The sequence below is a fragment of the Somniosus microcephalus genome, chromosome 14, assembly GCF_052327205.1.
Source record: "Somniosus microcephalus isolate GS21.2 chromosome 14, FLI_Smic_1.0, whole genome shotgun sequence".
Classification (NCBI taxonomy): domain Eukaryota; kingdom Metazoa; phylum Chordata; class Chondrichthyes; order Squaliformes; family Somniosidae; genus Somniosus; species Somniosus microcephalus.
In genome coordinates, this window is record NC_141000.1 from 365,815 (window position 1) to 391,236 (window position 25,422).

Sequence of the window (25,422 nt, forward strand, 5' to 3'; positions counted from 1 at the left end):
CCAGCCAATTACCGCCCAATCAGTCGACTCTCAATCATCAGCAAAATGATGGAAGGTGTCATCGACAGTGCTATCAAGCGGCACTTACTCACCAATACTTCCTCTTCTTAGCCAGTCCCTCGGAACCGAGGATGACTTGCTTCCACATTAAAAATGAGTTCGCAGGTGGCTGATGAGGCCAATGCGGGACCTACAGTCTCTGTCACAGGTGGGGTAGACGGTGGTTGAAGGGGCGGGTGGGTGGGGTGCTTGGGTTGACGTGCGCTCCTTGCGCTGCCTGCGCTTGGCTTCCGCTTACTCCCGGCAAAGAGACTCAAGGTGTTCGGCGCCTTCCCGGATGCTTCTCCTCCATTTTGTGCGGTCTTGGGCCAGGGATTCCCAGGTGTCGATGGGGATGTTGCACTTTTTCAAGGAGGATTTGAGGGGGTCCTTGAAGCGTTTCCTCTGCCCACCTGGAGCTCTCTTGCCGTGCCGGAGCTCCGAGTAGAGCGCTTGTTTTGGGAGTCTCGTATCGGGCATGCGGACGATGTGACCCGTCCATCGGAGCTGATCAAGCGTGGTCAAAGCTTCGATGCTGGGGATGTTGGCCTGAGCAAGAACACTGACGTTGGTGCGCCTATCCTGCCAATGGATTGGCAGGATCTTGCGGAGGCAGCGTTGGTGGTACCTCTCCAGTGCTTTGAGGTGCCTGCTGTACATGGTCCATGTCTCTGAGGCATACAGCAGGGCGGGTATCACTGCTGCTCTGCAGACCATGAGCTTAGTGCCGGGTTTGAGGTCCTGGTCTTCAAACACTCTCTTCCTCAGGTGACCGAAGGCTGCACTGGCACACTGGACTTTCTCGTCGACGTCTGCCCTTGTTGACAGTAGGCTCCCGAGGTATGGAAAGTGGTCCACGTTGTCCAAGGCCTTGTCGTAGATTTTGATAATCGGGGGGCAGTACTGTGTGGCGGGGGCAGGTTGGTAGAGGACCTTTGTCTTACGGATGTTTAGTGTAAGGCCCATGCTCTTGTACGCTTTGAAGGTGTTGACGATGGTTTGGAGTTCGACCTCCGAGTGAGCGCAGACGCAAGCGTTGTCTGCATACTGTAATTCGACGATAGAAAATGGGACGACCTCGGATCTGGACTGGAGGCGACAGAGGTTGAACAGTTTCCCGTTTGTTCTGTAAATTAGCTCCACTCCATTGGGGAGCTTACTGAGGGTGAGATGGAGCATTGCAGCAAGGAAGATCGAGAAGAGCGTTGGTGCGATGACACAGCCTTGTTTGACCCCGGTTCGTACATGAATTGGGTCTGTGGTGGAACCGTTGGTCAGGATCACGGCTTGCATGTCGTCGTGAAGCAGGCGGAGGATGGTGACAAACTTTTGAGGGCAGCCGAATTTGAGGAGGGCACTCCATAATCCCTCACAGTTGACAGTGTTGAAGGCCTTTGAGAGATCAAAGAAGGCCATGTACAGCGGTTGGTGCTGTTCCCTGCATTTCTCTTGTAGTTAACGCGCGGTGAAGATCATGTCCATTGTGCCCCACAGTGGGCGGAATCCACATTGTGACTCTGGGAGGAGCTCTTCGGCCACTGGGAGGAGGCAATTGAAGAGGATTCTTGCGATGACTTTCCCTGTGGCAGACAGCAGGGAAACTCCTCTGTAATTACCGCAATCGGACTTGTCACCTTTCTTGAAGATGGTCACAATTACGGCATCTCTGAGATCCCCTGGCATGCTCTCCTCCTTCCAGATAAGAGAAATTAGTTCATGAATTCGCGCCAGTAGTGCTTCTCCACCATGCTTTAGTGCCTCGGCGGGGATTCCATCTGCTCCTGAGGCCTTGTTGTTCTTCAGTTGTTGGGTGGCCTTTTCAACCTCATGCTGGGCTGGGGTTGTGCTGAGATGGTGGCGGGTATCATGCTGTGGGATGGAGTTGAGGACACTCGTGTCGAAGACAGTCGCGGTTAAGGAGATCTTCGAATTGCTGCTTCCAGCGGACACTGACTGCCTCTCTGTCCTTGATGAGTACCTCTCCGTTCTTGGCCTGCAGTGGGGTAGGGCCTTGGGTGCTTGGGCCGTAGATGGTCTTGACTGCACTAAAGAATCCATGCACGTTGTGGTTGTCGGCTAGCTGCTGGAGCTCCTGCGCTTTCTCCACCCACCAATAACCTGCACACTGATGCCCAGTTTGGGTTCCGCCAAGACCACTCGGCTCCCGACCTCATTACAGCCTTGGTCCAACCATGGACAAAGGAGCTGAATTCCAGAGGTGAGGCGAGAGTGACTGCCCTTGACATCAAGGCAGCATTTGACTGACTGTGGCATCAAGGAGCCCTAGAAAAACTGAAGTCAATGGGAATCAGGGGGAAACGCTCCACTGGCTGGAGTCATACCTAGCACAAAGGAAGATGGTTGTGGTGGTTGAAAGTTAATCATCACAGCCCAAGGACATCGCTGCAGGAGTTCCTCAGAGCAGTGTCCTCGGCCCAACCATCTTCAGCTGCTTCATCAATGACCTTCCCTCCAATATAAGGTCAGAAATGGGGATGTTCGCTGATGACTGCACAGTGTTCAGCACCATTCACAATTCCTCAGATAATGAAGCAGTCCATGCCCGCATGCAACAAGACCTGGACGACGTTCAGACTTGGGCTGATAAGTGGCAGGTAACATTCGTGCCACAGAAGTGCCAGGCAATGACTATCTCCAACAAGCGAGAGTCTAACCACCTCCCCATGACATTCAACGGCATTACCATCGCCAAATCCCCCACGATCAACATCCTGGGGGCCAGCATTAACCAGAAACTTAACTGGACCAGCCACATAAATACTGTGGCAACAAGAGCAGGTCAGCGGCTAGGTATTCTGCGGCGAGTGTCTCACCTCCTGACTCCCCAAAGCCTTTCCACCATCTACAAGGCACAAGTCAGGAGTGTGATGGAATACTCTCCACTTGCCTGGATGAGTGCAGCTGCAACAACACTCAAGATGCTCGACACCATCCAGGACAAAGCAGACTGTTTGATTGGCACCCCATCCACCACCTTAAACATTCACTCCCTCCACCACCGGCGTACCGTGGCTGCAGTGTGTACCATCTGCAAGATGCACTGCAGCAACTCACCAAGGCTTCTTCAGCAGCACCTCCCAAACTCGCGACCTCTTCCACCTAGAAAGACAAGGACAGCAGGCGCATGGGAACACCACCAGCTCCAAGTTCCTCTCCAATTCACACACACCATCCTGACTTAGAAGTAAATCGTCGATCCTCCATCGTCGCTGGGTCAAAATCCTGGAACTTCCCACGTAACAGCACTGTGGGAGTGCCTTCACCACATGGATTACAGCGGTTCAAGAAGGCGGCTCACCACCACCTTCTCAAGGGCAATTAGGGATGGGCAATAAATGCTGGCCTTGCCAGCGACGCCCGCATCCCATAAGCGAATTTTAAAAAAAGTACCCCTGGAATCATACACCCGGTGTGACAGTGACCAGTACCCCTGGAACCATACACCCGGTGTGAGAGTGACCAGTACCCCTGGAACCATACACCCGGTGTGAGAGTGACCAGTAGCCCTGGAACCATACAACCGGTGTGAGAGTGACCAGTATCCCTGGAACCATACACCCGGTGTGAGAGTGACCAGTACCCCTGGAACCATACACCCGGTGTGAGTGACCAGTACCCCTGGAACCATACACCCGGTGTGAGAGTGACCAGTAGCCCTGGAACCATACACCCGGTGTGAGAGTGACCAGTACCCCTGGAACCATACACCTGGTGTGAGAGTGACCAGTACCCCTGGAACCATACACCCGGTGTGAGAGTGACCAGTAGCCCTGGAACCATACACCCGGTGTGAGAGTGACCAGTAGCCCTGGAACCATACACCCGGTGTGAGAGTGACCAGTACCCCTGGAACCATACACCCGGTGTGAGAGTGACCAGTACCCCTGGAACCATACACCCGGTGTGAGAGTGACCAGTACCCCTGGAACCATACACCTGGTGTGAGAGTGACCAGTAGCCCTGGAACCATACACCCGGTGTGAGAGTGACCAGTAGCCCTGGAACTATACACCAGGCGAGAGAGTGACCTGTGTCAATGGAACCATCCACCAGGAAGTAGTTAATGCTTTCAGGAGAGTCGTGGAAAGGGAAAAAAATTGAGACGGAAGAAATGTTGCAGTTAAAATGCTTTCAAACACATTAAAAATGGAAGCACTTGTTCAATTCGCTCTCCATTACACGGTTGCACCATTTGGCTTTACAGTTTACATCAGCTGATGAATTCCATTTTTATCCTGGTCTTATGACCACTGCGTTGATATATAAAAAAAACTGCTACTTCACCTTAAAATAGCAAAGAATTGCTATATGAAACACGACATAGGAAGTTAGTTTTGTTTTAAATATAGTAACTGGGTTATCTTTGATTTCAATGTCAAATCGCATATACTGTGCGAGAAAACATGTCAGATTGAAACGTGTTGTATATTCTGGAGACGTGAGCCTCTATTTCATTCAGCCATCACCCACTCGCCAACAGATAAACATTTCTATCATCCCACAAAATATTATCCTGGTCAGGTTCTTTTTATACCAATCCATTTTAAATCATAAATTCACCAAGTTAGTGCAGCAGAAAATTAATCCCTGGGTGTAATCCTCCTCCTTTTCTCAATCATCATTCAGGAGCTCCGTTGCACAGCAATTCAGCATCAGTAAGCTGGAGATATTTTTGCTTTATAAATCAGTTTGGAATTAGAAGCACATGTTACCCAATGTCAAGCGTTCTTATTAAATGCCAAAATAACAGCACGTTTAATGGTCTAAGAATAGTTGTGCCAGGTTGAGTAACCATATATTTCTTTAATATGAAATATATATCCAAGGATTAGTAATTAATCTGCAACGGCTATGCAAGGCCAGGCTTTGAACCAGTGGAGACATGACCTTATTAACCATCCATGAGAAGATATAGTAAATCAGTCAAGCGACTGTAGGGAGGTGATGTAGGATGAATAGGCTTGTGTTATGGATGCACTGGAAGGAGATAAAGTGAAAGGCCGTAATGAAACCCATGGTTTCTCATTAGTGAGTAATCAGATCTTTAGTGCACAGACTCACTGAGGTGAGAACACATTGACATAATGACATTACTTTAGGACTTAATTACACATACAAAAAGGTACAGACACTGGGGTTCCTGGGGGGACCTTGAGTCTTGCTGAGGCTAGTGTTGAGGCTAGCGTAAGCAGTTCATGACGACATACTTTCGATCTTCTGAAGGTGTCCCTGGTATGAGAGTTATAATTGATACCTTTATCTCACATTCACTGCATGTAAAGGGTTGTGTTTTATTATCTTATTGCCTTGATTTAATAAAGAGTAAATACCAGAGTTTCAATGTTTCCTAGTGCTCAAACTTGTATTCGGGCAACAGGGATATATGACAATATCCTGCATAAACCTAACAAATGGCTTTCGCCGTTATTAGTGTGTAAATCGCCCAGTAATTTGTGGCGAGGAAGAGATATCCCCATGAATTGGGAAGTTGCTAAACAATTTGCGCCGCTCCGCCATTAGCCTCACATAAACGGAAGCTCGCTCTCAACCTCCCCGTGAGTTTCATAAAGTTGCTGCATTTGCATATTAATTACCCATTAAATTGCCGTAAAAAGTCAGGGCTGGTACTTAACAGCGTAAAGATCTATTAAATGAGGAGATTTATGTTCCTGCAATGCCTGCCAACCTCTGGCCCATAAAGGGAACTGAAAACAGTGGAGTCTTATTCCTAAAGCTAGTAAATTGCTACCTGGATTAAAAAAATTAAATTTACATTTTTTTTTCTTACTTTTCCTTTCTGTCCCTTTTTTCAAGGAGGTCCCTCTCCTTGGAAGTTTAACAAACTCATTGATTATCAGGTGAGTTTCTTGAACAGCCAGTTAAGATGAGACTAGGTTTTCCTTCACTTCCTCCCCACCATGACCACTTCACTGGACCCTTTAAGTTTGACAAAAATGTCTCTCGGCCCTTCAGATGATGCTGGACTACAACAATAGTGAAAATACTGTCTTTGCCTATACTCTTACTGAACAGAAAATGTTGTATTGTTATACTTGTGTCGGTGTTTAAAATCTGACGGTCAAATGTATCTTATACGATGGTTTATTGACACACAATGGATGCCCAAGTAAGAAACTGAGATCCCCTGCTACTAAAGGAGCACATGTACATACTTAGAGGTACAACACGAAACAGGCTGTTCGGCCCAACTACTCCACATCAATGTTTACCCTCCTAACACCTTTACTCTTCCTGTTTGTGTTAATCGTGGTTCAGTGGGCAGCACTCTCACCTCTGAGTCAGAAGGTTGTAGGTTCAAGTCCCACTCCAGAGACTCGAGCACCTAATCTAGGCCGACACTACAATGCAGTACTGAGTGAGTCGGAGGTGCCGTCTTTCAGGTGAGACGTTAAATCGAGGCCCTATCTGCCCTCTCAGGTAGACGTAAAAGATTTCATAGTACTATTTCGAAGCAGTACAGAGGAGGTAACCCTGGTGTCCTGATCAACATTTATCCCTCAATGAACATCTGGTCATTATCACAATGCTGTTTGTGGGAGCTTTCTGTGCACAAATTGGCTGTCACGTTTCCTACATTACAACAGTGACTACACTTCATTGGCTGCAAAGTGCTTTGGGAAGTCCTGAGGTCATGAAAGGTGCTATATAAATGCGCATCTTTCTTTATTTCTGTTCCGGTATCTTTTTCTAATCCTCTTTGCTTCACCCACCTATCTAATCTGACTTTCAATTGACATAGTTCCTGCTTCAGCCACTAATCCTGGAAGTGATTCCAGAGCCAGACTCATTCACTCGGTGCAATGTGTGTTATACCTGATGTTAAAACTGCATTTTTAAATAATCCCATGGAATAATCAATCTCATACAGAGCATTTATCAATAAAATTCACCAAAATGACTAAGGACTGGTTACCACCAGAGTTCCACGATCAAGGTACCATCTATTTTGACAAACTCATTCACGACAAAATAAACCGCCTGGCTACATTTGTTGTAAGATGTTAGGGGGTGCGTTTCGTGCCAGAGAGTGCGTCTATAACAGGCAACATCACAAGGAAATGGGTTGACGTTTCTGATTTGGAAGGCCCAGCCCTCCATTCAAACAAGTGACAATCTGAAGGCACTGGACAGTCGATCAGCTGTTGTCACAGGCGCCTGGCAGCCAGTTCCTGCGTGAAATGGCTCTGATTATTACTAAGATCGTAAAAACATACAAATCTGCTGTTTACACCTTTGGCCAAATCATGCCAACCAAAAAGTAATTTATGGTATAGTTATATGAACCAGTAGTGAAAACCAATGGGAAAAATGCTTAAAACCATGTATAATCTTTAGCCATAATGTGTGCCAGTACCTCTGTTGAAGATCCTCATCAGAAAGTTGCAGCTCTTTTTTCAGATCTTGATATCTGTCTGCCCTGAGTAACCGGGAGCCATCGTACAGTGTCAACTCCCTGTCATGAACGAGCCTATTAAAGAAAATCAAGTCAATTAATCCATTTGCAGCACCTACAACAGACAATGGCAAAAACTGTGCGCTTCACATTACCATCTATAGCAGTCATGTAGGGCAATTTGTTTCCACTGGCAGGAGGGTCGGTAACCAGAGGGAACCGATTTAAGATAATTGGCAAAACAGCCAGAGGGGAGATGAGGAGAATTTTTTTTACGCAACGAGTTGTTACGATTTGGAACGCGCTGCCTGAAAGGGCGGTGGAAGCAGATTCAATAGTAACTTTCAGAAGGGAATTGGATAAATACTTCAAAAGGAAACATTAGCAGGGCTGTGGGGAAATAACAGGGGAGTGGGATTAATTGGAGAGCTCTTTCAAAAGAGCTGGCAGAGACATAATGGGCTGAATGGCCTCCTTCGCTGCTGTATGATTCTATGTAAGATCATAAAACATGGAGAGACAGAAGACCATTGCGGCCATTTACGTCGCTTGTTCCAAATTGCACCAGTTCTCCAATTTACTCAATTGAATGCTTGAAAGCTTGGCAAAGTAGCCATGAAACTAATATTTAAACCACATAAAACAGACAGCGCTTTTCAAAATGGTCAAGTAAACTGTGCAGCCGAAGTACAGATATGGTTTGGAAAGCAAAAACACCTGATTTATTTTGTTGTGATCTTTGCACAAAGAGCACGAAACATACATTAGTCTAAATCTAAGCCTCCAGTGGTGTGGAAGAATCACAGAGCCACTGCCTTTTCTGTGGAGTGAAGAGTAACTTCCTCTGGAGCTACTTTCTCATTTCTTCATTTGGGTAACGCCACGCCAAGTTTTCGGTTTAATTCCTTAATATAATACCAAACAATATTTATATATAAAAGTATATCAGTGTAATCTGAATGTACTCATCGTATTACATGTTACATTACATAGTATTTACAGCACAGAAACAGGTCTGTGCCGGTGTTTATGCTCCACACGAGCCTCCTCCCACCCTAGTTCATCTCAACCCGTCAACATATCCCTCTATTCCGTTCTCCCGCAAGTGCTTATCGAACTTCCCCTTAAATGCGTCTGTGCTATTCGCCTCAAATACTCAGTGGTAGCGAGTTCCACATTCTCACCACTCTCTGGATTGAGAAGTTGCTCCTGAATTCCTTATTGTGACGATTGTGGCGGAACCACTGAATGACTCTGGACAATTGTATATAATTCCCTTTAACGATGTTCTAACACCAGCCTAAGCCTGTACCATGGTGTTAGACATTACTTTGTTTTGTATATAGTGTTTTGTATGTACGGGGCGTGGCCCCTTTAAGAGCGCGGGTAAATGCGATGACGTCACGTCGCAAACCACGTGACTGCCCAAGCAGTCCTCGTGGAATCGCCATCTTGTTAAGACCTGTTTTCGTGGTTCTCCTGTATCGATCTCAACAAACTGTTTGAACTCGTTTATGTGGTGTATGTAACCTGTTCCACCTTAAGAGAACTACCTTAAGAGATGTACTACTTTCTCTTGGCTGCTGTATACTGTAACTAGCTGAAGTGCCCGGCGGTGCCGAGGCTTTTTCGAGGGCATGTTGTTGTTGGAAGAGAGAGAGAGAGAGAGCGCGACGGGGGGGGGGGGGGGGGAGGGAGGGCGGGGGGGGGAGGGAGGGCGGGGGGGGGAAGGGAGGGGGGTAAGGGAGGGGGGTAAAGGGGGGAAGGGAGGGGGGGAAAGGGGGGAAGGGAGGGGGGAAAGGGGGGAAGGGAGGGGGGAAGGAAGGGAGGGCGGGGGGGAGGGCGGGGGGGGGAAAAGGGGGGGAGGCGGGGGGGAGGGCGGGGGGGGCCCCCCCCCCCCCGAGGGTCGCGGCCCCCCGAGGGTCGCGCCCCCCCGCCCGAGGGTCGCGGCCCCCCCCCCCCCCGAGGGTCGCGGCCCCCCCCCCCGAGGGTCGCGGGCCCCCACCCCCCCGGGGGTCGCGCCCCCCACCCCCCCCCCACGAGGTGAAGACCGCCGATTGCGGCTGTGCGAGATGGCCGGCGGGCCCGGTTGCCAGGGTAACCATTGACGCTCAGCAAGCCCCGCCCCCCGGCCGAGCCAGAGAGAGACGCCGCGTCTCAGCTCCTGCTGCGCGCGCGCGCACCCTTTAGTAAGGCAGCGGCGCTGGGCTGAGGCCAGCCCGCCCCTGCAGCCTTCGAGTGGGGCCGGGAGGTGCCTAGCTCGGGCGTGGGTGCAGAGGAGAAGCCGAGGCTTCGAGGCCTACCTGGAAAAACGGGGAAAGGTAGGAAAATTAATGAGATTAGATAAGTTAATTCGTTTCTAAATCATTTTTTAAAAAAACAATGTGTGTTTTAAAAGCAACGTTATTTTTAAAGACGCAGAAAGCGGGAAAAAGAAAGGAAAAGTTTGGAATCAAGATGGCGGCAACTCACCTCGGTTCAGAACGATAAGGCCCGGCCACACACGCACCGATTGGCCCGGCGGCACACGCCAGCAACCCGGCGTACGATTGGTCGAGCTCGAGGTCACTCTGTCGCTAATGAGCGGATAATGAGACGCTAATGAGCGGAATGTTGAAGGTTTTTGGGATACCACGGGCGCGATTTTAGCCCGGCCGAAACGTAAATACGCTTAAAACCGTCTCGGAAGCGTAAGCTTTCTTTGGAGGTAACGCGCGCGTAGGTACGCCCTGTAACTTTCGAGCGCATAGCCCGCCAGACGCACACGCGATGACAGACAGAATGACAGACAGAATGGCAGACAGAAAGAAGTATCGATTTATATATATAGACTAGCTGAAGTGCCCGGCGGTGCCAAGGCTTTTTCGAGGGCATGTTGTTGTTGGAAGAGAGAGAGAAAGAGCGACTGGGGGGGGGCGGGAGAGAGAGAGAGCGCGACTGGGGGGGAAGAGAGGGCGGGGGGGGGGGGAAAGAGAGGGCGGGGGGAGGGGAAGGGGGGAAGGGAGGGGGGGCGGGGGGGAGGGAAGGGAGGGGGGAAGGGAGGGCGGGGGTGAGGGGGGGAAGGGAGGGCGGGGGGAGGGGGGGGCGGGGGGAAGGGAGGGGGGAAGGGAGGGGGGAAAGGGAGGGGGGAAAGGGAGGGGGGAAAGGGAGGGGGGAAGGGAGGGCGGGGGGGGGAAGGGAGGGCGGGGGGGGGAAGGGAGGGCGGGGGGGGGAAGGGAGGGCGGGGGGGGGAAGGGAGGGCGGGGGGGGGAAGGGAGGGCGGGGGGGGAAGGGAGGGCGGGGGGGGAAGGGAGGGCGGGGGGGGAAGGGAGGGCGGGGGGGGGAAGGGAGGGCGGGAGGGGGGGAAGGGAGGGCGGGAGGGGGGGGAAGGGAGGGCGGGAGGGGGGGAAGGGAGGGCGGGAGGGGGGGAAGGGAGGGCGGGAGGGGGGGAAGGGAGGGCGGGAGGGGGGGAAGGGAGGGCGGGGGGAGGGGGGGAAGGGAGGGCGGGGGGAGGGGGGGAAGGGAGGGCGGGGGGAAGGGAGGGCGGGGGGGGAAGGGAGGGCGGGGGGGAAGGGAGGGCGGGGGGGAAGGGAGGGCGGGGGGGGAAGGGAGGGCGGGGGGGGGAAGGGAGGGCGGGGGGGGAAGGGAGGGCGGGGGGGGAAGGGAGGGCGGGGGGGGAGGGGGGGAAGTGGGGGGAGGGGGGGGAGGAGGGAAGGGAGCGGGGAGGAGGGAAGGGAGCGGGGGGAGGGGGGAAGGGAGCGGGGGAAAGGGGGAAGGGAGCGGGGGAGGGGGGAAGGGAGCGGGGGAGGGGGGAAGGGAGCGGGGGGAGGGGGGAAGGGAGCGGGGGGGAGGGGGGAAGGGAGTGTGGAAGGGAGGGCGGGGGGGAGGAAGGGGAAGGGGGGGAGGGGAGAGGGGAAGAATGGGGAGGGGGGAGAGGGGGGAAGGGAGGGGGAGGGGGGGAAGGGAGGGCTTGAGGCTGAGAGACGGCCACGGCCACGCCCGGTTGCCGGGGTAACCCTGCCGTGCCGCCCCGCCCCGCACTCCCGAGAGCCCCGCTCTCGAAGCTGAAGCCGCCCCGCCCCGCACTCCCGAGAGCCCCGCTCTCGAAGCTGCAGCTGCCCCGCCCCGCACTCCCGAGAGCCCCGCTCTTCGAGCCCGCGCCGCACTCCCGAGAGCCCTGCTCTCCAAGCCCCAGCCGGCCCGCACTCCCGTTGCCGGGGTAACCCGATCCGCACTCTCGAGAGCCCCGCGCCCCCCCCCGCCCGAGCCGAGCGCGGAACAGAGTCTCACCTGCTCCTGCTGCGCGCGCACCCTGACCCTCGTGGCTGACGCCGTTGCCCCGGGTAACGTGACCCGGGGGCTTGGCGGGTGAGGAGCTTAGCAGCAGCCCAGTTACCTAGCTCGGGCCTGGCTGGGCAAGAAAGGCCCAGGCTTTCAGGCCTAAGAAAAAAACGGGCAAAGGTAGGAAAAAGAATGTTCAGGTTAGATAAAATATTTACAAATGAGTGATTTATTTTAGAAGAATTTAATAAATTGAATTTGATTTTGCTGGAAATGTATATTTGAAAAGAAAGACGCAGAAAGCAGGAAAAAGAATGGAAGCAAGATGGCGGCTACTCACCTCGGTTCAGAACGATAAGGCCCGCCCACACACGCACCGATTGGTCGACCGTCAGGTCACCAAAGCGTAGGATTGGTCAATCGTCCCGTCACTTGACCGTAGGAGGGCCCGGCCGCACGCGGCAGCAAGCCGCCGTACGATTGGTCGACCTCGAGGTCACTCTGTCGCTAATGAGCGGATAATGAGATGCTAATGAGCGGAACGTTGAAGGTTTTTGGGATACCGCGGGCGCGATTTTAACCCGGCCGAAACGTAAATACGCTTAAAACCGTCTCCGAAGCGTAAGCTTTCTTTGGAGGTAACGCGCGCGTAGGTACGCCCTGTAACTTTTGAGCGCATAGCCCGCCAGACGCACACGCGATGACAGACAGAATGACAGACAGAAGGATCGACCGATTTATTATATATATAGATAGATAGATACCAGTGGTGACCACACCGGTATATAAACGTTGTGTAGGGATTTGCTGCGCAGTTCAGCCCTGACCTCCGAATAGTAAAGACCTGTTAAAGTTATTCTTGTGGTCTGTGTCCAGTGATTTATAATAAGCATAACTGGGACACACAGACTTAACAGTGGCGACGAGTCCGATCTTACCCTGCGGCAGTTTTACATCCAAGGCAGCTTCGTCCTCAGAACGGGTGTCGAGAAGAGGCATCCGCCCTCATCATCCTGCTGAGCACCATCGCACGGGAGGCATCAAGAACCCGGGTTAAAAAGAAAAATTCTGACCACGAAGCCCTCCATCAGCGACAGGGAGTGATCATCCCTTCTACCACGGTGGTGGGTAAGCCGATCAGCGACACGAGCAGAAAGTCGGCCGCGTTGACTGTGGAGTGGGGGAGGGAAAACGGAGGAAAAAGGGCGAAGAACTCGACCACGGCCGGTGAAAAGGGCCGGGCTGCAATCGAGGCCGAGAGGCGCAGCGACTGGGGCAGCTTAAGGCACGAGAACCGCGGAGAACTCAAACGCAGCCGGTGTAAAGGACCGGGCTGCATGCGGGGCTGAGAGGCGCAACAGCAGGGGAAGCGTGAATGCCCACGGGAACCGCGGGGGAGTAAAAGCAGCGTCGGGGAATTGAGAACCGCTGGGGAGGCGAGAACGGCAGCAGCACGGCAATCGCCATTGCAGCCAGCGGGGGGAAGAAGGCAAACGCGGGAATCCGCCATTGTAGTCGGCGGGGGAAGAAGACGAGCGTGGGAAAGACTGCCAAGCGCGGGAAGCCGCCATTTTAGTAGGCGGGGGAAGAAGACAAGCGCGGGAAGCCGCCATTTTGAGAAAAAGAAAAATTTAAAAACTTGCAAGGATGCCTAAACATGGGAACATTAATACCTTTGATAGCGATATCGAAGATTGGACCGCGTATGTAGAACGCATGGAAGTTTATTGTAAAGCAAATAAGGTACCAGATGATGAGAAAGCACTAACCTTATTAAGCTCAATGGGTGCGAAGACATACGGGCTATTGAAGCACCTTCTATCACCAGATAAACCGGCGGATCAGACTTTCGCGAATATTGTTACTGTCCTGAAAAATCATTTAAACCCCACACCGCTGATGATAGCGGAACGATTTAAATTTTACAGAAGAACGCAGCTGAAAGACGAAAGCAATGCTGAATTTTTAATTGAACTGCGTAAGCTATCAAAGTACTGTCAGTTTGGAACAGGACTAGCAGATGCGCTGAGAGATAAATTTGTGTGTGGATTGTTAAAAGAAGGAACACAAAAGCGACTGCTTGAGGGGAATGATCTTACGCTTGATAAAGCTGTCACAATTGCAGCATCGCACGAAGCCGCAGTGAGAGGCACTGCGGAAATGCAGCTACGGTCACCGGAACTCAGCACCAATCAAATGGTCTTGGGTACAGTAAAATGTTATCGTTGTGGAAAGACAACGCACGATCAGAACCAGTGCTGGTTCAAAAATCAGGAATGCAGAAAATGTGGCAGGCTTGGTCACAGAGCTAAAGTATGCCGGTCAGGAAAGAAGACCAGCAACAAAAAGTCACCGCAGGAAAAGTACAGAAAGGTACACAAGGTGACAGAGAACAGTTCGAACGAACAGAAGTCAGATTCAGACTCCAGCAGTAATGAACTGAGTAGTCTAAGAGTACACAATGTTGGTAATGAAGCAGACCTCCAAACAATCTGGGTCACACTTCAGATAGCAGGAGTCCAAGTGAAGATGGAATTGGACACTGGATCGGCATTGACGGTCATGAATAAGCAAGATTACAAAAGGTTATTCCCACATATTCCCCTACGGGATACGGAGATTGTATTGAAAACATACACGGGGCAAAGAGTATACCCCATCGGGAAGATAGAGGTAAAGGTGGTCCACAAGGGCAAAGAAAGCCGAGGAATGGACTTATATGTGCTACCTGAGGGAGGTCCACCACTACTGGGACGGGAGTGGATTAGGAAAATAAATATGGACTGGCATTCCTTAAAAGCACTAACGGTAGATTCCGGTAAAAAAGATGTCAAACCTAAACGATTGTCCAGAATATTGGACGATGCTAAAGAGGTGTTCCAACAGGGACTGGGAACACGGAGAGGAATTACGGCAAACATCAAGGTTGAAGAACATGCAAACCCGAAATTTTTCAAAGCCAGACCGGTACCTTATGCGATACGACCTGCTGTGGAAGCTGAGCTGGAAGGGCTAGAACGTTCAGGAGTACTGTCTCAGGTAGACTGGAGTGAGTGGGCCACGCCCATTGTCCCCATCATGAAGCGTTCATCGAGCAACAAGCCGGGGGAACCGGGGAAGGTTCGCATCTGTGGAGATTTCAAGATCACTGTTAATCCGGTGCTTCACACGGTGCAGTATCCGCTTCGGCGGATTGAGGATATCTTCGCTTCGTTGTCTGGCGGGAAACACTTCACCAAGATAGACCTGGCGCAGGCATACTTACAGATGGAAGTTGAGGAAGAGTCACGCCAGTATCTCACGATCAACACGCATAGAGGCTTGTACCGGTATAATAGACTGGTTTTTGGAGTGGCATCGGCTCCAGCAATTTGGCAGAGGGCCATGGAGCAGGTATTACAGGGAATTCCAGGCACACAATGCTACCTGGACGATATTCTGATTACAGGAGATGATGACGAGGAACACCTTGCAAATTTGGAACTGGTGCTCACCAGATTGAAAGAATATGGACTTCGAGTTAATCGCCAGAAATGTGAGTTCTTTCAGAAGCGGATCTCGTACTGTGGTCATGTCATTGACCAGGAGGGGCTTCATAAGTCTCCTGACAAGATCGAAGCTGTTGTGAAGGCTCCCGCTCCGGATAATGTATCCCAGTTGAGGTCGTTCCTAGGGTTGATTAACTATTACCATAAGTTTCTGCCAAATTTATCCACGGTGCTGCACCCGCTGAACGCTCTTTTGCAGAAGGGAGTACCATGGAAGTGGAGCGAGGACTGTAAGAGGGCCTTTCGCAAAAGCAAGGCATTGATCACCTCAGAGGAAGTGTTGGCTCACTTCAACCCAACGCTGCCTATTCGTTTGGCTTGTGATGCTTCTCCATATGGTATTGGGGCAGTACTCTCACACAAGTTGCCAAATGGCCTGGAGAGGCCAGTTGCGTTCGCATCCAGATCATTGACCTCCGCTGAGCGCAACTATGCTCAGATAGATAGGGAGGCTCTCAGCCTTGTGTGGGGAGTAAAGAAGTTTAATCATTACCTGCAGGGCCAAAAGTTTACGCTTCTGACAGACCACCAGCCGTCGGTATCCATTTTTAACCCTAAGAAGGGTGTTTCGGTGATGACAGCACAGAGACTCCAGAGATGGTCCCTTTTCCAAGGGGCACATCAATATCAGATCGAATTCAAAGGTACAAAGCAGCATGGTAATGCTGATGGGCTGTCGCGCCTGCCACTACCTACAGAGGAGGAGGCACCGACGGTTGACCCTGTTGAGTTATTTCACTCGACCATCATCGAGTGTTTACCAGTCACCAATGCAAGTATTGAAAGAGAAACCAGGAACGACCCGACACTGTCCCAGGTCTACGAAGTGACAGTGAAGGGATGGCCAGCACATGGTGATCCACTGTTACCGGCATTCTCAGCAAGACGAGAACAGCTGTCCGTCTGTCAAGGAACATTGATGTATGGAACAAGGGTGATTATTCCTCCTAAGTTAAGAGAGAGAGTTCTAAAGGAACTGCATGAAGGTCATCTGGGGGGAGTCAAGATGAAAAGCCTTGCTAGGGCTTATGTGTGGTGGCCGGGTATCGACCAACAGATAGAGGATCTGACGAAAAGCTGCTCAGGGTGCCAAAAAGTGCAAAATGCACCTCCGATTGCACCGCTGCATCCATGGGAATGGCCTTCAACCCCATGGCAACGTGTACATATTGACTTTGCTGGTCCATTCATGGACTCCATGTTTTTAATTGCGGTGGACGCACATTCTAAATGGCCAGAAGCGATTAAGATGACTACCACTACCTCGGAAAAGACGATCGCGGTGCTCAGAACGATATTTGCAAGAAATGGATTGCCAGAACAAATACGTTCAGACAACGGACCGCAGTTCGTGTCAGAAGAATTCCAGAAATTCACGAAGAAGAATGGGGTGAAACATTATACCTCTGCCCCATATCATCCGGCTACAAACGGGTTGGCCGAGAGATTTGTACAAACGTTCAAAAAAGCAATAAAGGCCATGAGCGAAGATCAGATTCCACTACAATACAAGGTGGACAAATTCCTACTGGCATATCGAAATGCCACTCATGCAGTGACAAACCAAAGTCCTGCCATGATGTTCTATAACAGGAGGTTGCGGTCCAGGTTGGACTTCTTAAAACCAAATGTGCGGAGGGAAGTTGAAAACAAACAGTTCCAGCATATAAATAACAAGACCACTCGGAGTTTCGAAATAGGACAACCAGTGTTAGCCCGGGACTATAAAAATGAGAAATGGCAATCTGGAACAATTCGGGCCAGACAAGGACCCCTGATGTACATGGTAGATGTTGGTGAAAATGTAATACGGCGTCATGCTGACCAACTGGTAGAATCCAGAACAAGGGTCGAACCCAGGGTTACGGCAGAGACAACCGTGGAAGAAGTTAGTGAACCTGAAGCATCTACCTCAGAAGTGAATGTAACTGAGGATGATGTCCAATCCATAAGAGATCAACTAGATGAGTCACCCCAGCAACGAGAATCAGAGACCCCTGAAAGGCGTTATCCAACTCGAATCAGGAGGCCTCCTCAGAGACTGAATCTTTGAACTGTTTTGCATGAAGTTGTATATATATATATCTATATGTTATTATGTTATGTTAAATGGGGATATAACTGTTAAGCTAAAAAGGGAGGATTGTGGTGTATGTAACCTGTTCCACCTTAAGAGAACTACCTTAAGAGATGTACTACTTTCTCTTGGCTGCTGTATACTGTAATACCGGTGGTGACCACACCGGTATATAAGTGTTGTGTAGGGATTTGCTGGGCAGTTCAGCCCTGACCTCCGAATGGTAAAGACCTGTTAAAGTTATTCTTGTGGTCTGTGTCCAGTGATTGATAATAAGCATAACTGGGACACACAGACTTAACAGTTTAGTCTTACATTAAAGACCTGTTTGATTGATCTCCTGAGTCGACCTCAGTTATTAGTTAGGAATTCGTCAATTCCTACACGATCATATATTTCTTCTTAGGCAGTCCCTCGGAACAGAGGATGACTTGCTTCCACGTTAAAAATGAGTTCTCAGGTGACTGATGAGTCCAATGCGGGACCTACAGTCTCTGTCACAGGTGGGGCAGATGGTGGTTGAAGGGGCGGGTGGGTGGGGTGCTTGGGTTGTCGTGCGCTCTTTCCGCTTGGCTTCCGCTTGCTCCCAGCGAAGAGACTCAAGGTGTTCGACGCCTTCCCGGATGCTTCTTCTCCACTTTGTGCGGTCTTGGGCCAGGGATTCCCAGGTGTCAGTGGGGATGTTGCACTTTTTCAAGGAGGCTTTGAGGGTGTCCTTGAAACGTTTCCTCTGCCCACCTGGGGCTCTCTTGCCGTGCCAGAGCTCTGAGTAGAGCGTTTGTTTTGGGAGTCTCGTATCGGGCCTGCAGACAATGTGACCTGTCCATTGGAGCTGATCGAGCGTGATCAAAGCTTCGATGCTGGAGATGTTGCCCTGAGCGAGAACACTGACGTTGGTGCGCCTATCCTGCCAAAGAACTTGCAGGATCGTGCGGAGGCAGCATTGGTGGTACCTCTCCAGTGCTTTGAGGTGCCTGCTGTATATGGTCCATGTCTCTGAGGCATACAGGAGGGCGGGAATCACTGCTGCTCTGTAGACCATGAGCTTAGTGCCGGGTTTGAGGTCCTGGTCTTCAAACACTCTCTTCCTCAGGCGACCGAAGGCTGCACTGGCACACTGAAGGTGGTGTTGGACTTCGCCGTTGACAGTAGGCTCCCGAGGTATGGAAAGTGGTCCACATTGTCCCAGGCCTTGTCGTGGATTTTGATAATCGGGGGGGCAGTACTGTGTGGCGGGGGCAGGTTGGTAGAGGATGTTTGTCTTACGGATGTTTAGTGTAAGGCCCATGCTCTCTTATGCTTCTGTGAAGGTGTTGATGATGGTTTGGAGTTTGACCTCCGAAATAGCGCAGACGCAAGTGTCGTCTGCATACTGTAATTCGACGACAGAGGATGGGATGACCTTGGATCTGGACTGGAGGCGATGGAGGTTGAACAGTTTCCCGTTTGTTCTGTAAATTAGCTCCACTCCAGCAAGGAGCTTACTGAGGGTGAGATGGAGCATTGCAGCAAGGAAGATCGAGAAGAGCGTTGGTGCGATGACACGGCCTTGCTTGACCCCGGTTCGTACATGAATTGGGTCTGTGGTGGCACCGTTGGTCAGGATCACGGCTTGCATGTCGTCATGAAGCAGGCGGAGGATGGTGACAAACCTTGAGTGCAGCCAAATTTGAGAAGGACACTGCATAATCCCTCACGGTTGACAGTGTCAAAGGCCTGAGGTTGAAAAGGCCACCTGACAACTGAAGAACAAGAAGGCCTTAGGAGCAGATGGAATCCCCGCTGAGGCACTAAAGCACAGCGGAGAAGCACTACTGGCGCGAATTCACGAACTCATTTCTCTTATCTGGAAGGAGGAGAGAATAGAAACATAGGAGATAGGAGCAGGAGTAGGCCATTTGGCCCCTCGAGCCTGCTCCGCCATTCAATGCGATCACGGCTGATCATCCAAATTCAGTACCCAGTCCCTGCTTTCTCCCCATACCCCTTGATCCCTTTAGCCTTAAGAAATATATACAACTCCCTCTTGAATATATTTAATGTATTGGCCTCTACTGCCTTCAGTGGTAGAGAATTCCACAGGTTCACCACTCTCTGGGTGAAGAAATTCCTCCTCATTTCTGTCCTAAATGGCCTACCCCTTATCCTTAGACGGTGACCCCTGGTTCTGGACTCCCGGACCATCGGGAACACCCTTCCAGCATCTAGGTCTGTCCAGTCCTATCAGAATTTTGAGAGTTTCAATGAGATCCCCTCTCATTCTTCTAAACTCCAGCGAGTACAAACCCAATCGACCCAATCTCTCCTCATACGTCATTCCGGCCATTCCAGGTATCAGTCTGGGGAATCTTCGCTGAACTCCTTCCATGGCAAGAACATCCTTCCTCAGATAAGGCAACCAAAACTGCACACAATACTCAAGCTGTGGTCTCACCAAGGCCCTGTATAACTGCAGCAAGACATCCTTGTTCCTGTACTCAAACCCTCTCGCTACGAAGGCCAACATGCCATTTGCCTTCTTAACCGCCTGCTGCACCTGCATGCTTACCTTCAGCGACTGGTGCACAAGGACACCCAGGTCTTGTTGCACTTCTCCTTCTCCCAATCTATTGCCATTCAGATAATAATCTGCCTTCCTGTTTTTGCCACCAAAGTGGATAACCTCACATTTATCCACGTTATATTGCATCTGCCATGCTTTTGCCCAATCACCCAACCTGTCCAAATCATCCTGGAGTTTCTCGGCATCCTCCTCACAGCACACAAGCCCACCCAGCTTTGTGTTGTCTGCAAATTTGGAGATATTACATCTAGTTCCCTTGTCTAGATCATTAATATATAGTGAATAGCTGGGGCCCATGGACCGATCCCTGCGGTACCCCACTAGTCACTGCCTGCCACACGGAAAAAGACCCATTTATTCCAACTCTTTGCTTTCTGTCTGCCAACCAGTTCTCTATCCAAGTCAATACCTTGCCCCCAATCCCATGCGCCTTAACTTAACACACTAATCTCTTATGCGGGACCTTATCGAAAGCCTTCTGAAAGTCCAAATACACCACATCCACTGGTTCTCCCTTATCTATTTTACCAGTTACATCCTCAAAAAATTCCAGTAGATTAGTCAAGCACGATTTACCTTTTGTAAATCCATGTTGACTTTGTCCGATCCTGTCACTGTTTTCCAAGTGCTCTGCTATTACATCTTTTATAATGGACTGTCGCATTTTCCCCACTACCGATGTCAGGCTTACCGGTCTATAATTCCCCGTTTTCTCTCTACCACCTTATTTGAATAGTGGGGTAACATTAGCTACCCTCCAATCCATGGTTACTGTTCCAGATTCCATCGAATGCTGGAAGATGATCAGCAAAGCATCAACTATTTCTAGGGCCACTTCCTTAAGTACCCTAGGATGTAGATTATCAGGCCCTGGGGATTTATCGGCCTTCAATCCCATCAATTTCCCTAACACCATTTCCCTACAAATACTGATTTCTTTCAGTTCCTCCCTTTCATCAGACCCTATGTTCCCCGACATCTCCGGGAGGTTATTTGTGTCCTCCTTTGTGAAGACAGAACCAAAATATGTATTTAATTGGTCTGCCATTTCTTTGTTCCCCATTATAAATTCCCCCGATTCTGACTGCAAGGGACCTACGCTTGACTTCACCAATCTTTTTCTCTTCACATATCTATAAAAGCTTTTACAGTCAGTTTTTATGTTCCCTGAAAGCTTACTCTCATATTCTATTTTCCCTTTCTTAATGAATCCCAATCCTCAGGTTTACTGCTTTTTCTGGCCAATTTATATGTCCTCTCCTTGGATCTTATGCTATCCCTAATTTCCCTTGTTAGCCACGGTTGAGTCACCTTTTTTGTTTTATTTTTATGCCAAAATGGGATGAACAAATTCTGTAGTTCATCCATGCGGTCTTTGAATGTTTGCCATTGCCTATCCACCGTCAACCCTTTGAGTGACATTCCCCAATCAATCCTACCCAACTCACGCCTCAGACCATCGTAGTTTCCTTTATTTAAATTTAGGACCCTAGTCTCTGAGTCGACTATTTCATTCTCCATCTTAATGAAGAATTCGATCATATTATGATCGCTCCGACCCAAGGGGCCTCGTACAACAAGACTGCTAATTAATCCTTTCTTGTTACATAATACCCAGTCTAAGATGGCCTGATCTCTGGTTGGTTCCTCGACATATTGGTCCAGGAAACCATCCCTTAAACACTCCAGGAATTCCTCCTCCACAGTATTGTTACTAATTTGGTTAGCCCAATCTATATGTAGATTAAAGTCACCCATGATGACTGCTGTGCCCTTATTGCACGCTTCTCTAATTTCCCTTTTAATGCCATCCCCAACCTCTGCATTACTGTTTGGAGGTCTATATACCACTCCCACTAACGTTTTCTGCCCCTTGGTATTTCTCAGTTCTACCCATACAGATTCCACATCATCAGAGCTAATATCCTTCCTTACAATTGTGTTAATCCCTTCTTTAACCAGCAATGCTACCCCACCTCCCTTTCCTTTTTGCCTATCTTTCCTGAATATTGAATACCACTGAATGTTGAGTTCCCAGCCTTGGCCACCCTGGAGCCATGTTTCCGTAATCCCAATCAAATCATATTCGTTTACCTCTATTTGCGCAGCTAATTCATCCACCTTATTACGAATGCTCCTCGCATTAAGACACAAAGCCTTCAGGCTTGTTTTTTTAACGCTCTTACTCCTATTAGAATTATTATTTACTGTGGCCATGTTTGATTTAAACCGTTGATTTCTCTGACTGCCACTTTTGTTTTTCTCCTTCCTATCTTTTGCTTTTATCCTCGTTTCCCTTTCCTCTGTCCCCTTGCTCAGGTTCCCAACCCCCTGCCATCTTAGTTTAAACCCTCCCCCAGAGCACTAGCAAGCACTACCCCTAGGACATCGGTCCCGGCCCTGCCCAGGTGCAAACCGTCCGGTTTGAACTGGTCCCACCTCCCCCAGATCCGGTTCCAATGTCCCAGGAATTTGAATCCCTCCCCCTTGCACCATTCCTCTAGCCACGTATTCATTTGAAATATCCTTCTATTTCTACTCTGACTAGCACGTGGCACTGGTAGCAATCCTGAGATTACTACCTTTGAGGTCCTATTTTTTAATTTACCTCCTAACTCCCTATATTCCGCTTTTAGGACCTCATCTCGCTTTTTACCTATATCATTGGTACCTATATGCACCACGACAACTGGCTGTTCACCCTCCCTTTCCAAGATGTTCTGCAGCCGCTCTGAGACATCCTTGACCCTTGCACCAAAGAGGCAACACACCATCCTGGAGTCTCGTTTGCGGCCGCAGAAACGCCTATCTATTCCCCTTACAATAGAATCCCCTATTAATATAGCTCTACCCCTCTTTTTCCTCCCGTCCTGTGCAGCAGAGCCACCCCTGGTGCCAGGAAGTTGGCTGCTGCTACCTTCCTCTGGTAAGCCATCCCCCCCAACAGTACTCAAAGTGGTGTATCTGTTTGAGAGGGGGATGTCCACAGCGGACCCCTGCACTACCTGCCTGTGCCTAGTACTCTGTCTGTTGGTCACCCATTCCCTTTCTGCCTGTCCAACCTTTGCCTGCGGTGTGACCAACTGATGAAATGTGCTATTCACGACGTCCTCAGCCTCGCAAATGGTCCAGTATGAATCCAATCGCAGCTCAAGCGCCGCAATGCAGTCTGCCAGTAGCTGCAGCTGGACACACTTCCTGCACACATAGTTGTCAGGACACAGGAAGTGTCCCTGAGTTCCCACATAGCGCAGGAGGAGCATACCACAGCACCGGGCTGTCCTGCCATGACTTACCCTTTAATTAATTGCAATTAAATTAAATCAAATCAATCCCATCAATTACACTACAGTTAAATAGTATATTTAAGGGCCCTGGTTTATAAACAGTCCCCGCTACACTACAGAGACTTTAGAAACTATAAACCACAGAGTTAAAGTTTAAAAAGAGAGAAATACTCACCAACCAATCACTTTCCTGCTTTCTGGTGACGTCACACTTCGATTACTTTTTACTTCTCTCCTTCCCTCTGAGTTCCGAGTTCGGAGATTAGTAAGCCTACCTGGGTCTCTGGAGCCTTTTATAGCCCCGCTGCTGCCGCCGAGTTTCCCGCCGACGCACTGAGGCCTACCTGGGTCTCTGGAGCCTTTTATAGCCCCGCTGCTGCCGCTGAAATTCCTGCCGACGCACTGAGGCCTACCTGGGTCTCTGGAGCCTTTTATAGCCCCGCTGCTGCCGCTGAAATTCCCGCCGACGCACTGAGGCCTACCTGGGTCTCTGGAGCCTTTTATAGCCCCGCTGCTGCCACTGAAATTCCCGCCGACGCACTGAGGCCTACCTGGGTCTCTGGAGCCTTTTATAGCCCCGCTGCTGCCGCTGAGTTTCCCGCCGACGCACTGAGGCCTACCTGGGTCTCTGGAGCCTTTTATAGCCCCGCTGCTGCCGCTGGAATTCCTGCCGACGCACTCCAGAGCATGCCAGGGGATCTCAGAGATGCCGTAATTGTGACCATCTTCAAGAAAGGTGACAAGTCTGATTGCGGTAATTACAGAGGCGTTTCCCTGCTGTCTGCCACAGGGAAAGTCATCGCAAGAATCCTCCTCAATCGCCTTCTCTCAGTGGCCGAAGAGCTCCTCCCAGAGTCGCAATGCAGATTCTGCCCACGAAGGGGCACAATGGAAATGATCTTCACTGCTCGTCAATTACAAGAGAAATGCAGGGAACAGCACCAACCGCTGTACATGGCCATATATTTATGGCCCCTAGTTTTGGATTCCCCATAAGTGGAAACATCTTCTCTACGTCTACCTCGTCAAACCCCTTCCTAATTTTAAAGGCCTCTATCAGGTCACCGCTCACCCTTCTCTTTTCTAGAGAAAGGAGCCCCAGCCTGCTCAGTCTTTCCTGATAATTTTAATCTCACAGTTCTGATATCATCCTTAGAAATCTTTTCTACACCTTCTCCACATGATGCTTCAAACATCATGTCTGTAGTGACCACCAGTTTATAACAATCAAAATCGGTTTCTTTCCTGTGTTCTTGGGATTACTTGTGGTAATCATGCACTTCAATTCTAGTCTTCACTCCAGTGGCTGCTCTTCATTGCTGATAGGCAATCACCTCAGTTAAACCTGTTAATCTGCAAGAACTCACAAATGAAAAAATCCTGATGATAACTCAGTGACTCCAGTGTTAACACGTGAATGAGTAATGAGTTATTTAATGGGGAATCAGTAACAGTACTGCGAAGCAGCAGGTACCAGCCGAAACAGCCAAATAACAGGCTGAACAGCTGCTGCCACCCCAGAAATACTGTTCAGAATCTCACTCCGACACACTGCCCAGAATCTCACTCCGACACACTGCCCAGAATCTCACTCCGACACACTGCCCAGAATCTCACTCCGACACACTGCCCAGAATCTCACTCCGACACACTGCCCAGAATCTCACTTCCACACACTGCCCAGAATCTCACTTCCACACACTGCCCAGAATCTCACTTCCACACACTGCCCAGAATCTCACTTCCACACTGCCCAGAATCTCATTCCGACACACTGCCCAGAATCTCACTTCCACACACTGCCCAGAATCTCACTTCCACACCCTGCCCAGAATCTCACTCCGACACACTGCCCAGAATCTCACTCCGACACACTGCCCAGAATCTCACTCCGACACACTGCCCAGAATCTCACTCCGACACACTGCCCAGAATCTCACTCCGACACACTGCCCAGAATCTCACTCCGACACACTGCCCAGAATCTCACTTCCACACACTGCCCAGAATCTCACTCCGACACACTGCCCAGAATCTCACTCCGACACACTGCCCAGAATCTCACTTCGACACACTGCCCAGAATCTCACTTCAATACACGGCTCAGAATCTCAATCCCTGAAACCACTGCTCAGAATCTCACTCCCCGATACACTGCTCAGTCACTCCCTGAAACACTGTTGAATGCAGTGGAGAGGAATCCTACCAAGGTC

At 50.2% G+C, this 25,422-nt stretch overlaps 1 protein-coding gene across 1 annotated transcript in view; it reads right to left on the minus strand.

The window, feature by feature from the left end:
- vwa8 (von Willebrand factor A domain containing 8) overlaps positions 1-25,422 on the minus strand; it is a 458,807-nt gene that overhangs the window by 268,632 nt on the left and 164,753 nt on the right. The window contains exon 14 of the mRNA XM_086006090.1: positions 7,436-7,549. Within this exon, the coding sequence (XP_085862216.1) occupies positions 7,436-7,549 (114 nt within the window). The remainder of the gene's footprint in view (positions 1-7,435; positions 7,550-25,422) is intronic.